Source organism: Heterocephalus glaber, unplaced genomic scaffold (assembly GCF_053883595.1).
Source record: "Heterocephalus glaber isolate CG9 unplaced genomic scaffold, H.glaber_assembly_v1.0 deba00000470, whole genome shotgun sequence".
NCBI lineage: Eukaryota > Metazoa > Chordata > Mammalia > Rodentia > Bathyergidae > Heterocephalus > Heterocephalus glaber.
In genome coordinates, this window is record NW_028258145.1 from 15594990 (window position 1) to 15609857 (window position 14868).

A 14868-nucleotide genomic window follows, 5' to 3' on the forward strand; every position below is an offset into this window, starting at 1 on the left:
GGAGTGTGGCTCAGCCAACTGTTTCCATCTTCCCACCATCGACTGAAGAGTTGAATTCTGGAAGTGCCTCAGTTGTGTGCTTCGCTAATAACTTCTATCCAAAAGATATCAACCTTAAGTGGAAGGTGGATGGCAGTGACCGCACAGGTGACATCAAGAGTATCACGGAGCAGGACAGCAAGGACAGCACCTACAGCCTCAGCAGCACCCTGCCGCTGACCGCTGCAGAGTACAAAAGCCATGACAGCTATATCTGCGAGGTCTCCCACGAGGGCCTGACCTCACCCATTGTCCAGCGCTTCAACAGGAATGAGTGTTAAAGCCAGGGGCCCAACAGGCAACACGCCTGGCCCTTGGGCCCACCCAGCCTCGAGCTTCCTCCTCAGACCCCTGGCCCTCTCCCAGGGGGACCTACCCTGTCCCGGTCCTCCAGCCCCTCTCTCTACCTCCCTGCCTCCCCCTCCTTGGCTTTAATCATGCTGATACTTGGGGGAAACAATGAATAAAGTGAATCTTTGCACCTGAGAACCCTTGCCTGATTTCTTTTTTAAGGTTATACATTGTTTTTCCTATTACCCCATTTCTTGTCTGAGGGATTAGATATTTAGTTGTTCTAAAATGCACCACCATTTATAAAAATCAACCTGCATTCTACCCTATCCTACTGCCCTCTACAAGACACCCCTCCGTGAGACCACCTGACACCTGTTGATACATCCCTCCCCTGGGCCGTAGTGGGAAAGGCTTCTTTCCATGGTTTCCCTTCCCTGGGATATTTCATAGTCCTTAACAGTGACAGTCATGTGTTCTTTGATCCAATTCAGCCTACCCTGAGAACTTCACATAGCAAAATTTTCAAAAGAAGAAATCAGCTAGGAGAGTCATCCATTGTAACATGATATGCAAAAATAAAACAATGAAAAAATGTAAATGAATGTGCACTAGGGAAATGTCTAAGTCCATCACAGTACTGGACCTAATGGAATATTGTGCCTTCATTATATTTTAAAATGTGTATTGAGGGATGACTCCTAGCTTCCAATGATGATACTGAGCATTTTTTACAATCTACTTTCATACTGACTAATCTGTAAGGTTAAATATATTCATTAAAATGTTGGGGGAAAGGAGGGGTATTGGGGGGATAGGATAAAATAAAATTTATTTTAAAAATAAATAAATAAAATAAAATGTTGGGCAGTTTCCATAAAGCTAAAAGATAAACATTTTCTATACCCAGAAATCCCATTCCTGAATAACTAAGTGTCCCTGTCCACCAAAAAAAAAAGTATAAAATAATGTTCAAGAATGCTCACTTACAAAGCCAAAACCTGGAAATATCAAAATGTCCACTAATAATAGAAGAGGTTATTAAATTGTGGTATGTTTACAATTGAGCTACTTTTCAGTAAGGAGAATTACAAACTACAACCCTCTCTAATAACCGAAGTAACTCTCATAAACATAAGCCAAAAAATATACAAAAGAGACATTCTTATATTTTCATCCATAGAAAGTTAAGAAGTAGGTAAAAATAAAATTAGAAATTGGAAAGGGGATTAGGTATGGCTGGGGACAAGGTGACATAGTCCTGGGAGGAGACCAGAAAGGCCATCTGGTGTTTGGATAATACTCTGCTCTTCAAAGTGGGGCCTCTCACTTCATGAAAATATATTCAGTTGTACAATTAGCGTCCGTGAACTTTTCTGTACATGTCTACCTATGTCTTTTACTACAAAATAATTTCATATAAAAATGTCTTATATAGGTAAGAAAGGCTGGGAGGAATGAGTCGTGATGGGTCAAGCCCAGATAACTGATAAACGAGGGCCCAGGATCAAACCTGCACCTGCCCAGCTCTGCTTTCTTAAGCCTTACAAATCCTGCCTTTCAGAGCTCCAGGTGCTATGCAGAATGGGGTCAGAAACATGCTACCTCCTCCTCCTCCATCCACCTAGCTGGCCACACATATATAAAAATGAATGGAACAGACCTTCAGCAAAGGGACAAAGGACAGAAGGAGCCTTGTCCAAGTACTGGGAACCCATGTATGAAAGGTAACGTTTGGGAAGTGGGGAGAGACCCGTATAACACCAAGTCTCCTCCTGTCTTCTATGTGGGACCCTGGGTTTGCCTCATCTACTTATCTACCCAACTCACATTTACTAAGCACCTTTCTTAACTTATACTCTGAAGGAAGTGCAGAAACAACTTCCCTTGTTAACTTATAATCCAGTTTTTCTATTCTTATTTTCTATGCTTTGTCTGGAGAATTCAGGGGGATAGTCACTGGCAAACTGGATAGGAAGGCATGTAGCCTTTCTGCCTCTTGAGAATCTTCATTATTATCAAATCTTGAGAATTTTGGAAGTCTGAGCTGAGTTCAGAAACTCTCAATATGGCATGAATTTGTTCACCCATCTTTGGGAGCCAAACAGAATGGCAAGAGCACCTCTAATCTGGTTATGAATCCAAAGCAAGCCTCTTCTGAGAAGCAAGACTCTGAAGCCAGATCCAATAAGGCCCAAGCAAGGGAAGGCAGGTGGTATGGGTTGAACTGTGTTCCTCAAAAGGGTATGTTCAACTCCTAACTCCAGGTTCTCCAAAAATGTGACCTTGTGTAGAAAATGGGTCTTTGTGGATGTAATCAAGTCAAAGTGAGATCACACTGAAATGCTGATGAGGATGTGGTGAACCTGGATTGTTCACATATTTCTGGTGGGAATGTGAAATGATATTACAACTCTTGAGAATAAGTTGTCTATTTCTAGAGAAATTGAACAAAATATATCTACCATATCTACCATAAAATATATCTATCCCCCCAGCAACTGTACTTCTGGCCATGCACCCCCAACAAATAAAAGCTTATGTCCACACAAAAATTTATACATGATTGTTTTAGCAGCTCTATTTTAATAGCCAAAAAGAAGAAAAAACAAACATGCCCCTAATGGGTGGCTGGTCAAACAAACTGTGATACGTGCATAACATGGAATCTATGAAGCAATATTAAAGCATGAAAGAAGGATTCATGCAACCTTTTGGATAATTCTGAAGGGGACTGTACTCAGTAAAAAAATATAATCTCAAAAGGCCACACACCCTATGACTGCTTTTATGTAACATTTTGAAATGACAAAATTATAAAGAGGGAGGACAGATTACTGGCTTCCAGGAGCAGGGATGTTGGGGAAAGGAAAATGGATACGACTATAAATGGGCTCAGGGAGATCTTTGAAGTCATGGAATAATTCTGTATCTTAATGCATACATTTAGCCATGTGATAAAAATGACATAGACTGTATACACACATTGCACCAACATTAGAGTCTTGGTTTTTATGTTGTACTATAATCATGCAAGAAATAACAATTAGGAGAAACTGGGTGGAGGCCACACCAGACCTCTCTGTTCTATGTTTTGCCTTTGCAACTTTCTGTGCCTCTGAGATTATATTTCAAAATAAAAAGTTAAAAAAGAAGATGAGGGCGTACTCTAATAGCGTGAATCCTAAATCCTATGTCTGGTGTCTAAAGAAGGAGACTGGAGATGCAGAGGCACAGAAGGAGAATTCCATGTGACCTTGGAAGTGATGTTGGAGTGACACAGATACCAGCCAAGGAATGCCAAGGATTTCTTGGACCCACCAGAAGCTGGGGGAAAGGTATGCCATGGTTTATCTCTGAGAGCCTCCAGAGAAGAAACCCACTCTGTCGGTACTTTGATTTCAACCCTGCCATCACCTTCTCTCCAGAGCTATGAGAGAAAAGATTTCTCTTGTTTTAACCCTGGTTTGCAGTATTATTTTAGGGCAGACAATTAATACAATGAAGACACCAGGAAAGAGACTACTTTCTTCCACACTGATGAGCTGGGCCCATAGGTGTCATCTCCTCAGAGACACTGGGCTGCTCCAAAGCTCTGAGAGATTTTCAAATCCAGAAAGTTCAGGTCAATGTGAATTAAACACCAAATGGACAAGAGATGCAGGCTGCTTCTCATGAGAAGTGGCACACTCTTTGATTCTGAACTATGGAATCAGAAAACCCTCATCTGCCATGTAGAGTGTATAGGGTGCCATGAAGGGTGGCATGACCCTGAGCAAGTTTCTGAACCTGTGTAGGCCTCGCTTTAAGTTTTTAAAAAATCAAATTAAAAAGAACAAATGCAAAGAGCTCGGTACATGGGTACTTATTCAAAGTTCAATGAGAGGTGGATATTGAATGAATACACTGTACTTCCATGGATCTTCAGAGTGGGCTAACTTTAGTTTCAAGCCCCATGAGTAGATCTAAGGCAGGAGTGAGGAAAGAGATGAAATAGAGAAAGAACAGGAAAAGAGAAGAAATTAAAGAGGAAGGAATAAAGAAGAGGGAGGAGAGACCAAAAAAATTGAGAAAAAATATCTATCAAGGAAAAGTAAGTGAGTCATGCTATGACATGTTTCTACCTATGGCAGGGTGGATGTCCTCTCTCCAGGTCAGAGATAGCCCCTCAGCACGCTCTGCAACTTAAAGAGTGTGAGACAGCAATCATTCCAGGAGAGAAAAGGCAGGCCCATGCCCATGGCACAGAGCTGGACATCACCACCTATTAGATGGTAAAGATATCTGGATACTTTAATAGCAGCCTATAGATTACATAGAGACCACAACACAGTAGGAAAACTTAAAGCTTCCTAAGAGTGGGCAACAGGGTTAGAAAAACAATTAATGTAAAGAAGATGCTGCAGGCGCAAGGACCCGAGTTCAATCCCCGGTACCAAAAAAAAAAAAAAAAAAAGAAGATGTGGGGTTTTTTTAATAAAATGGAGTACTACTCAGCCATAAAGAATGAAAAACTAGAGATATTTATAGCTAAATGGATGCATATTGAGGCCATACTATTAAGTGAAATAAATAGGACACACAAGTGTAAATACCAAATAGTTACTCTAGTGTGAGAAACTGAGAGTGTAAATAAGGATTAAAATGATTAAAACAAATAATTGAAAATTTGAAATAGGAAGCAAAGGTCCAAAGGGGTAGGGGAAGTGGGAGGGGAAGGGGAAAGGAAAGAAGGGAAAGGAAAAATTATGAGAAAAGGAAAAAATGGAAACAAAGTCTTTGTAAATAGGGAAGGGTGGAGGGGGTGAAGGGAGGACAGGGAATGGGGAAAAAATAAGAACCAAGATACATCATTTACAGGTACAAGTACCCAATGATAAATGTAAACGTATTGTATATCTAAAATGTACCAATAAAAGAATTTAAGGAAAAAAATAATTTAAAAAAAGAAAACCAATTAATGTTTAGTCACAAGATTGAGGCAGTCCAACCACTAACCCATCAGCTCCTTCTGCCACTCCCATCACCCCACTTAACTCCGGGCACATGATTTCCCCTCTACTGTCAGTAAACCAAAGAGCTCCATTTGCAACCCTCAAGTCCTTTTGTAGCTCTAATACCTAGACTTCTGTGGCTTCAAGTGAGCTGTAGCTTTCCACTTATTCTCCAACAAGTCCTTGAGCAAGTCAATATGTTGAATGTATTCTTTTGGAGAAAATGAAAGGAAGAAGACAGGATGATGGAAGTTGAGAAGTGAGAGGAGATAGAGGAGGGAAAAGAGGAAACAAAGGGCAACTGATGGAATATAAGATATAACGCAAGAAAGGGAAAGAGGAAGCAAGACAGATGTTCATTTGATTGACTCTTTTTACCATGCATTGATGCAGGCACTGACAACTGCCAGTTGTTTCAGTCTAACAACTAACTTTCTTTGCTCTTTCTTGCAACTGGACCTCTGGCAAGCCCATGTGCGTGTCAGGCCTTTTCATCTCCCCATAGCAGGAGGCACTTGGGCCAGTGCAAGTGCTGGGGAAGGAAGAAGAGGGTTTTTATAAAAGTTAGCAAGGGGGGACCAAGCATTTCTACCACACTGTCAATCAGAATGGCTATTGGAGGACCTAAGGCTAAGTCACTAGGAAATGAGCCAGAGGCTCTTCGGGGCCCTCACCACAGGGTGCACTCAGGACGGCCACCAACAGGAGTCAAGCAAACTTTTACCACCAGCCTGAGGGAAGTGGAGGGTAAATGCCTGGGCATGGTGCCTCTCCCACAGCTTTGTATAGAACTGCCTGGGAAAGTGAGTTTCCAAATCATAATAGCAAGTTATTTGGTTTTTGTGCCTCGGTTTTCTCATCTTAAAGGAGGGCGTAGCTTAGTTATAAGATTGTTGTGAGAAATAAATGAAATATGAGGTGATTAAAATACATAATGAAAGTTTAAATTTAAAAATTTATTACAGTAATAGACATTGCCATTAATCCTCCTCAAAAAAATTCCCCTAGTTTCCCTTCATTATCCTGTCACTCTTGCCACTTTCTGAAGCAGTTCTGGAAGTCTTCTTCATGGCTTTATGAAGTATGATCAAAAATGGAATGAGTGCCAGGCATAGTGGCCCACACCTGTAATCCCAGCACTCAGGAGGCTGAGTCAGGAGGATCCCTGAGAGTTCAAGGCCAGCCTGGGCTGCATAGTGATTTCAAGGCTACCCTGAACTACATAGTAAGAACCTGTTTCAAAATAAAAATCAAAAAAAAAAACAAAAAACCAATGAATGGTGCTGCCAAATATCATCCAACAGAAAGGTAAGCTCTTAAAATCATTACAGTGTGTCCTCATCTACCATATTCACCAGATCTGGAACTGGGTAAATTCTAGCTCTTCCCTACAGTCAAAATGAAAGGTGAATGGGGCCGGGGATTTAGCTCAGTGGTTCCGACGCCTACCTCGAAAGCGTAAGGTCCAGAGTTCGATCCCTGGTACCAAAAAAATGAAAGGTGAATGTTTAAATCAATTCAGGATATTAAGGCAACCACAACATTGCAAGTAAAGATATTCACAAAAGAAGACTCCCAGAACTGCTTCAGAAAATGACAAAAACAGTAAGTGTGTTAGAAATGCAGAGAAGTGTTCTGAGACTGATTAATGCAATGTGTCTTTTACTGTGAAACTTTTTTAATTTAAACATTCCACCATAATTTTATGTAATTCATGTAAAGTGCTAAGTACTTGGCCTAGTACATACTAAGTGATCTACAGCCAAGGATTTAGCTCTGCAAGCACAAGGACCCGAGTTTGATCCCTGCTACCAAAAACAAAAAAACTAAGAGATCTAGAAATGTTAGTCACCATTAGTAATCCTCCTAGAACTTAATCTTCAAACATAAATTTTTCAGCTTAAAATGTTTGAACCTTAAATTAACTCATGTGTGTTCTGGACCTATGTGTCCAGTACAGCTTCCGCTAGTCCACATGGCTACTGGGCTCTGGACACAAGGCTAGTCCTTATTAAGGTGTGTTATATGTGTAAGAACACACCAAATCTTGAAGGCTTAGTTCCATAAATATATACAAAATATCTCATCAATAAATTTTGGTTTTTATTTTATATTTTTATTGCATGTTGAGATAGTAATATTCTGGCTATATTGGGATTAAAGATATACTAATTTTACAGGTTTATTTTTATAATGTAGCTACTAGAGACTTATAGGTGGCTCACACTATATTTCTGTCAGGTAGAACTGACTAGACTATACTCAACTACAAAAGGTGCCCTGGAAAGTGGTCTGGAGCTTTACATAAAAGGGATTCAGGACTAAGCTGGCCCATAGAGAAATAAGGAAGCCTTTCCCTGAACTTACACCCAGCACCTGAGCAGGGATTAGAATAAATATGAGTGAGAGGGTTTGCTCTAGTCCAACCCCCTTCATTGTGCAGATGAGAACTGGCAGAGGGACCTTGCATCAGACTGTCCAGCTCCAAAACGTGAAGCTTATGTACCTGACAATGCAGCTAATCCTTGTTACCACTCTATCTCCAGAAAATGTTCTCAATTCTTTTGCTTATAAGTATGGGTATAGCAATTAGGACAACAGAAATCTTAATTATATAATTTCAGAGGGACATAATACACTTGGGCTCAAATTTTTATAAGATGTGAAATAGCTTATGCAGCTAGAAGGAAATAGACCTCATATATTTATAAACACTTACATATTTACATAACATGAATTATGATGTAGGAAATGGGAGGAAGATAAACCACTCCAATGTGTCCCTCACGATGCTAGCAATAGTGGAAAATTTAAAGCAATGTGAGATAGGACCACAGTTCCAGCCATTAATGTTCTTACAATCTAATTAAACAGTCAAGTGATATACAAGGAAAGTAAGCCAGTCTCATAAAACAGTAACATTAGATAGGCCATTGGTGTGGCGAAATGGGCACCATACTGACCACTAGTCTGGGGACCTGAACTCCAATGCATTCTTTCATTTAGTCAGTGTTGGTTGAATGTCTAAATATTCTGGCACTGTCTTAGGTCCTGTCTGGGATGCTGGGGTACAGCAAATTTATAAAAGTCCTGAGGCAGATCTGTACCCAGTGTTCGAAACTGAGGGTCACAGGGATGAGGGGCAGTAAAATAAGGTCTCATGGGTCACAGGAAGAATTTCTTTTTAACTCCAAGTGAGGTGAGGATAGGTGGTTTTGAGCAGAAGTATAATATTACTTCACTTATATATAGCAAGCTTATCTGGATGCTCTGATAAGAAAAATGCTCAGGAGTAAATGGGGGAGGGATACCAAGCAAGAGGTGACACCATGCTGAAAGTCAGTCTGCCATGACCCATTATGGGTGTACGTGGGGTATGAGAGAAAGAATTCAAGGGTGAATCCAAGGTTTTCAGCCTAAGGAATTAGAAGGATCAAGTTGCTTTAACGGAAATAAAGAAGCCTGTAGATGGCACAGGACTGGATGAAAAGACCAGGATCCACCTGGTTTTATTTTTGTGAATAGTATGAGTTAAGAGTTAAGGTCTTTTCTTTTCCATATGGATATGCAACTGCTCTGGTACCATTTGTTTAAAGGACTTTCTTTGTTCTCATTAGATTGCTTTGTTGAAAATCCACTGGCATTATAAATTGAATCTGTATCTAAGCTCTCTACATCATTCTACTGAGCTACTTGACCATCCTAATGTCAATACATGCTGAATTGATTAGTTCAACTTTAGAAGTTCTGCCTTGAACACATTAAGTCTGAGATGCCTGTTAGACAACCAAGTGGATGGGTCAGATGAACTGTTGGATATACAAGTCTGGAATTTAGGAAAAAAGGGTCAGTGCTGGAGACAAAAGTGTCATCACTGTACAGATGGGGTTAAAAGCCTTCGGACTGGGAAAGAGGCCCTAGCAAGGGAGCACAGATGGAGAAATCCAACCACTGAGCTGGGAGGCACTTCAACATCAGCACATGGGCAAGATAAGGAGGAAACAGAAAAGAAGGGATCAGCCAGAGAAGAACAATGAGACTAATGTTGGCCTGGGAATACAAGAGAAGAAATGTTACAAAGACGATAAATTGTTCAACTGTCAGCTGCTGGTAATAGGTCAATCAAGATTAGGAATGGAAGTGGACCACTGGATTAAGCAATGGGGTGATTATTGATGAACTAGATGAAAGCAGTTTTGTAGAATGGCGGAGGCAGAAATCTGATCAGAGTTTAAAAGGAAATGGGCACAAACAAATTGAAGATAATGTGCATGAACAGTTCTTTCAAATGGAAAAGAATTGGAAAAGGGAAAGAGGAGAAATGGGGGATATAAATAAATGGATCTACAGATAGTGTATTTTAAATTTGGGGAAAAGAAGCATTTTTGAATGCTGATGAGAATGATCCAGTAGAGAGGGAAGATGTGGTGCTGCAGCAGAAAGAAAAGAATATTACTGGAGCACTGTCCCTGGGGGTGAGAGGAAGCACAGGTAGAGATGTTGCCCTTAGCTAGACACAGACGCTTTGCCACTGTAACAGAAGAGAAGGGCGTACTCAGGGCGCAGGTCCAGAGAGACTTCCAGCAGTGCTCGGAACTGCTCATGGCTTCTGCTATGAATTTGTAGACTTAGACATTTTGGAAGACATGTAGATTGATCTAAACAAGTAAAAACTCTGGGCAGAATGAAGGTAAGAGAGGATGGGGAAGAAGAAAGATCTCACAAGAGAATCTCCCTACCATGTTCTAGGTGCTTTCTCCTTGGATCCACTTCCTGCCTCTTTTTCTGAAAAGACCCCCCAAAGATAGCTCAACAAGAAGCCCTTATTTGTCAGTAAGACTGGTTTCTCCAATTTCTTCTCACACACAGCCACCTCTCCATCCTTTCCCATTCCTCTTGCTCCTTTTCCCTTTGTAGATGTCCTCCCTTCTCCCTATCTCCTTCTTTCCTCCTTGCTTCTCTCTCCAGTTCCTCTTATATTTTCTACCTCTTCAACTACCTACCAAGCTCTTCTCAGGGGTGACTAGCCCTCACGACGCCTACCATGTAGCTAGTGCTTTTTATGAGATATTCCATCTCCCAACCCTGGGTAGAGCCTTTTGTATTCCTGAAGCTACAAGGTTCTCCACATAGTAGGAGAAAAAGAAATGACAGAGAGGAGAGGGGAAATGGAGTAGGGGAGGCAGAAGAGAAGAGAGGGCTGACACTGACTAGTACTGTCCCCTGTGTGACCGACTTTGATTCTCATCCCACATACTGAGGTTTTTCTTAGCATCCCTAATGCATAAATGAAACATTAAGGCTAAAAAAGTTTTCACAATGTGTTTAGCATTACAGAACCAATAAGAAGTGAGATCATAGCTGGACATGGTGGTGCACACTTGTAATCCCAGCTACTCAAAAAGCTGAGGAAGAAGGATTGAGAATTCAAGGCTAGCCTAGGCAATTTAGTGATACTTTGTGCCAAAATAAAAAGACCTGTGGATAGAGCTCAGTGGTAGAGCACTTATTTAGTATATTGTGAGGGCCATGTTCAATTAATTCCCAGTACTGTAAGGAGAAGATACAGAAAGAGGGGGAGAGGAGGGGAAAAAAGGAGAAAGGGAAGGCGAAGGACAGGGAGAAGGAAAAGGAGATCTGAAAATACAAAAGCTTTTGTTTCACCATGGGTTTAAGAACAAGTGAGAAAGAGCCCCCAATCTATGACATAGCAACAAAATATTAATGATCAATGTGGGAAACAAAATAAGCACAGAGACCTCTATGATATCCCTGGTGGCTCAGGACAACGCCAACTTGTAAAAGGGTTTTACTCTTGGTAATAGTAGTAGATGTAGTGTTTCCACACTGATAAGGATCATGTCTTGAATCTTTCAACAGACTCCCAACCCATATTAGCTTGTATTATATCTTTTTATAGATAAGGAAGCTAAGATCTAGACAGAATGTCATGTGTAACATCACATTATCAGCATGTCTCAAAATCAAGATTCAAATTCAGGTAGCCTGTTCAAGAGCCCTAACTCTGAAACATAATATTGATCTCTCATCCACTACTAGTTACAGTTGCCAGTTTCAAGGACAAAACATCAGTGCATCTTAGAGTCAAAGGTGACTTAGAAATTAAGTCTGTCACTTAACCAATGAGGAAAGGCAAGAGGAGAGGCTGAATCATTATATAGCCTCATCACCTAGAGACACATAGAGATTTGAGAGTTATTTCTACCTGTTACGTTTTTATTCGTTTCAATAAGGAGTTACTTATAGACATTTCTGGGGAGGGTTCCATGCATCACCACAATAATGGAGAGTCAGCCAAACCTAAGACAATTAGGAGTATTAGTTTAGTTTGGAAAAATAACTCCTTGGCCAAAATTCCTTCTTGGTATGCCAACATCATCCACCATTTCATCATAATACCCAGGCCCTAACGATGTCCACAACCATCCCCACCCCAAACTGGTGATTACCAAGTTTCATGGTGACTGGCCTGAGAAGGTTAAAAAAAATAATAATGCTACCTATGGGGGAGAGTCCCAAAGACTAAGATAGCAACTGTCATAGCAACGGTCACACTGCTTTGGTCAAGAAGACCCTTTGGGGAACTGAAAACAGAACCTTGAGCACATCTGTTGCTTTCACACCCATCCTCCTCCAACAGGCTGGGTGGTGCACCCCACACCCTTTCAGAAGTTCCCAAAGCTCTCTGCACTTGAGACCCCGTGGCACCTGCCCAAGGTTGTGTCCAGCACTGGGATGGAAATAACCCCAACCCTAACTTGCTTGCTCTCTCTCCACCTAAACCCAATCTCTATCTCCAGTCCTAGCTCTTCCAACAGAAAAAGTTCAGCCTGGAATAGTCGATGTCCTTGAAAAGGTCTGATGGGCTAACCAGACCCACATGAACTATGAGACATGCGAGAAAGAGCAGTGAGCGAGCAGGTGTTTCATGAGGCCCAGAGAGGTCCTGGAAGTGTCTGAGAGCAGCAAGACCTGGTTTGTGTTGAATAGTTTGGCCATTCAAGGATGAGAGGCTGGGAAGGACAGGATGAACTAAATCAACATTTCAGAATATATTTCAATTAATTTCCTAGCGCCCATGACAGAAACACTGTCTTCTACCATACACCCTTTACATCCATGCACATAACCATCCACATATCCATTTACCCAACTGTTGATCATTAAGTCACAGTGCAATTTGACTGCCTTTCTACAACAAACTCTAATACTACAGAAAGACTTGTTTGTATGCTTAGAACAATGAATGCCCACCTTCATTCACTCCATGGACAATTATTAGCATCTCCACATGCCTGGTGTATTTGTTCTGCAGATCATAGTGGACAAGACAGAGGTCTGAACTTCAAAGAACTCCCAAGTTAGGTGGAAAAATGTTAACTAAAAATTGCAATATGAGACCAATGAACTAGGGGTAGGTGGGATGTCTAGCAAGCTCGACAGGAGGGCACCTAACATGCTAGAGGTCAAGAAGGTACACACCATGTCCTAGGCTGTAGGCGTCTAAGAATTGTGGTACACTAAAACAATCATTAGTTGGTCTGCCACACATTGTGCCAGGGTTCCACTACACAAATCTCCACTCAGAGAAGCCCCCTCAGAGATGGAAAGTTTTCCTTGGATTACAATAGTGACAAGAACTACTCCAACTAAACGGTTAGAAGAGTCTGAAGCTTTATGCCCTTACATTGGCTTGTCTTTGGCTTTCTTCTTCCACCTCCATCCATCCTTTTAAGATTGTAAATGCTTGAGGATACAGACAAGATCTCTTAAATTGACTATAAAAAAATCAAAGTCCTTGAAATAGAAGTAAATATGTGAAAAATGACACAATTCAACACTCACCACCTCTGCCTAAACACAAACACATACACACACACACAGTTAGGTGCACATACACACGTACATCCCTGTCTAGACTGTCTCATCCCTGCAACTAGCTCTTCTCATTATCAGTCCCAACTTGGTTTTCTAATACACATTGTTGCTCCGAAATATAGTAACCCTTAATTATTATGTAAGAAAAAGGACTGTTCTTCTTTCCAGTATTATATTCTGTAGTAAGAGTTGACAAGTAACATTAAAGAAGTTCTTGGGCCGGGGATTTAGCTCAGTGGTTCCTCCACCAGCCTCTGAAGCGCAAGGTCCCGAGTTCGATCCCCGGTACCAAAAAAAAAAAAAGTTCCTTAAACTTATATTCTCTAGGCCTACCTGATATAAGTTTCAGATTCATGTCGTGATTCATGATACTTCCCAAAATAATGAGGCATAAATAGCTTAACTTTAATACTATCAAAGTTATTAACCTCATAACTCTTAGGAGCTATTTAAGAATATCTGAACAATAAAAGTTTGCTTCTATTTCCATCTGACCTAATGGAATTCCATCTCCCTAAGAGATCATCTGTGCATAATGAAAACATCTTGATTTCACTCTGAGTTTACCCTCTCTTCAACTCCCCACATCTCCATATTCATTGCATACCATCCACCATTTATGTATTTGATTTGTGTAAGTTCCAAATATTTCTATCTTATTTCCTATCAAAATATTTAAGAGACAGAGCCACTTGTTCACTGTATAGAAATTGGCATTGTTTTTCTTGGAAACTGTGCACCAAAACAGTTTAAAAACACAGTTGCAGCCAGAAAACCTACAGAAAGCCATTCTTTATTTCCATACTTCAGGTTATGATTCACCTACCATTTACCGAGAACCTGAACTAGAATTTTTTCACCTTACTTTTAATAGCACAGCTGAGCACAAAGCATGGAGCTTTGGTCATATCAGCATATGTTGAATGAATAAATGAGTGGAGAAGCAAATGAATTGTTTATGGTTGATTTGTGTTTGTAGAACACTTATAGGAGCTGTTTTTCTCAGCACGTGGTTGGATTTGTTTGTTTTTCTTGATACATTGACTCATAGAGTGTGACATTATTACCCTCAATTTACAAATGAAGATGCAACACCAGAGGGATGGAGATACTTGCCCAAATGGAAAAGTTATCTCTCAGAAAGCTGCTTTCTGAGATCAAATCCTTTTGTTTCTCACAAAACTCCTGCCTGGAATAACACTATTGGATCTGATAGTGTGGGCCTCCTGGAAGATTCCTGCTGCACTTGTAATCAATCCACTCTCCAGCTGTGACTTTCAGGGACTTCTCTGCTTATTCTTCTTGCTCTTATACAACACATATGTTCTATGTTGTCTTGAATACCAAAGAACATTTCATATAAAGATATAAGTTTGCACCTTCTGGATCAACCAGCTAGAAATAAGTTCTCACTTCTCAGGACCCCAGATAATCTAGTCCAACTCCACCCCTGCTACCCTCTACCCAGCACTATGGCCACTTTCACCATTTCCATACATACAATGGGCACTTACAGTTGGAGTTAAGAGGACAACTCCACTTTTGTAGAGTGACAGGACTAGAGCCAAGAGGTTATTGAGCTGTCTGGGAAGAAACTGCTTAATCACTCTGAGTGATTTAGAATCACTGCTGTTTCATGAATTAT

At 40.7% G+C, this 14868-nt stretch overlaps 1 protein-coding gene and 1 gene segment (V, D, J or C); one reads left to right on the forward strand and one right to left on the reverse strand.

Moving 5' to 3' along the window:
- Window positions 1-528, forward strand: part of LOC101714356 (immunoglobulin kappa variable 4-1-like) — a 411261-nt gene extending 410733 nt beyond the window's left edge. Inside the window, 1 exon segment of the V gene segment in view lies at window positions 1-528. Within this exon segment, the coding sequence occupies window positions 1-320 (320 nt within the window).
- The window catches only part of Rpia (ribose 5-phosphate isomerase A), a 62273-nt gene continuing 47405 nt past the window's right edge, over window positions 1-14868 (reverse strand). For both annotated transcript variants that reach the window (XM_087204258.1, XM_087204257.1), the window contains one exon: window positions 1-14868. This exon is cut by the window's right edge. The gene's annotated coding sequence lies outside the window, so the exon portion shown is untranslated.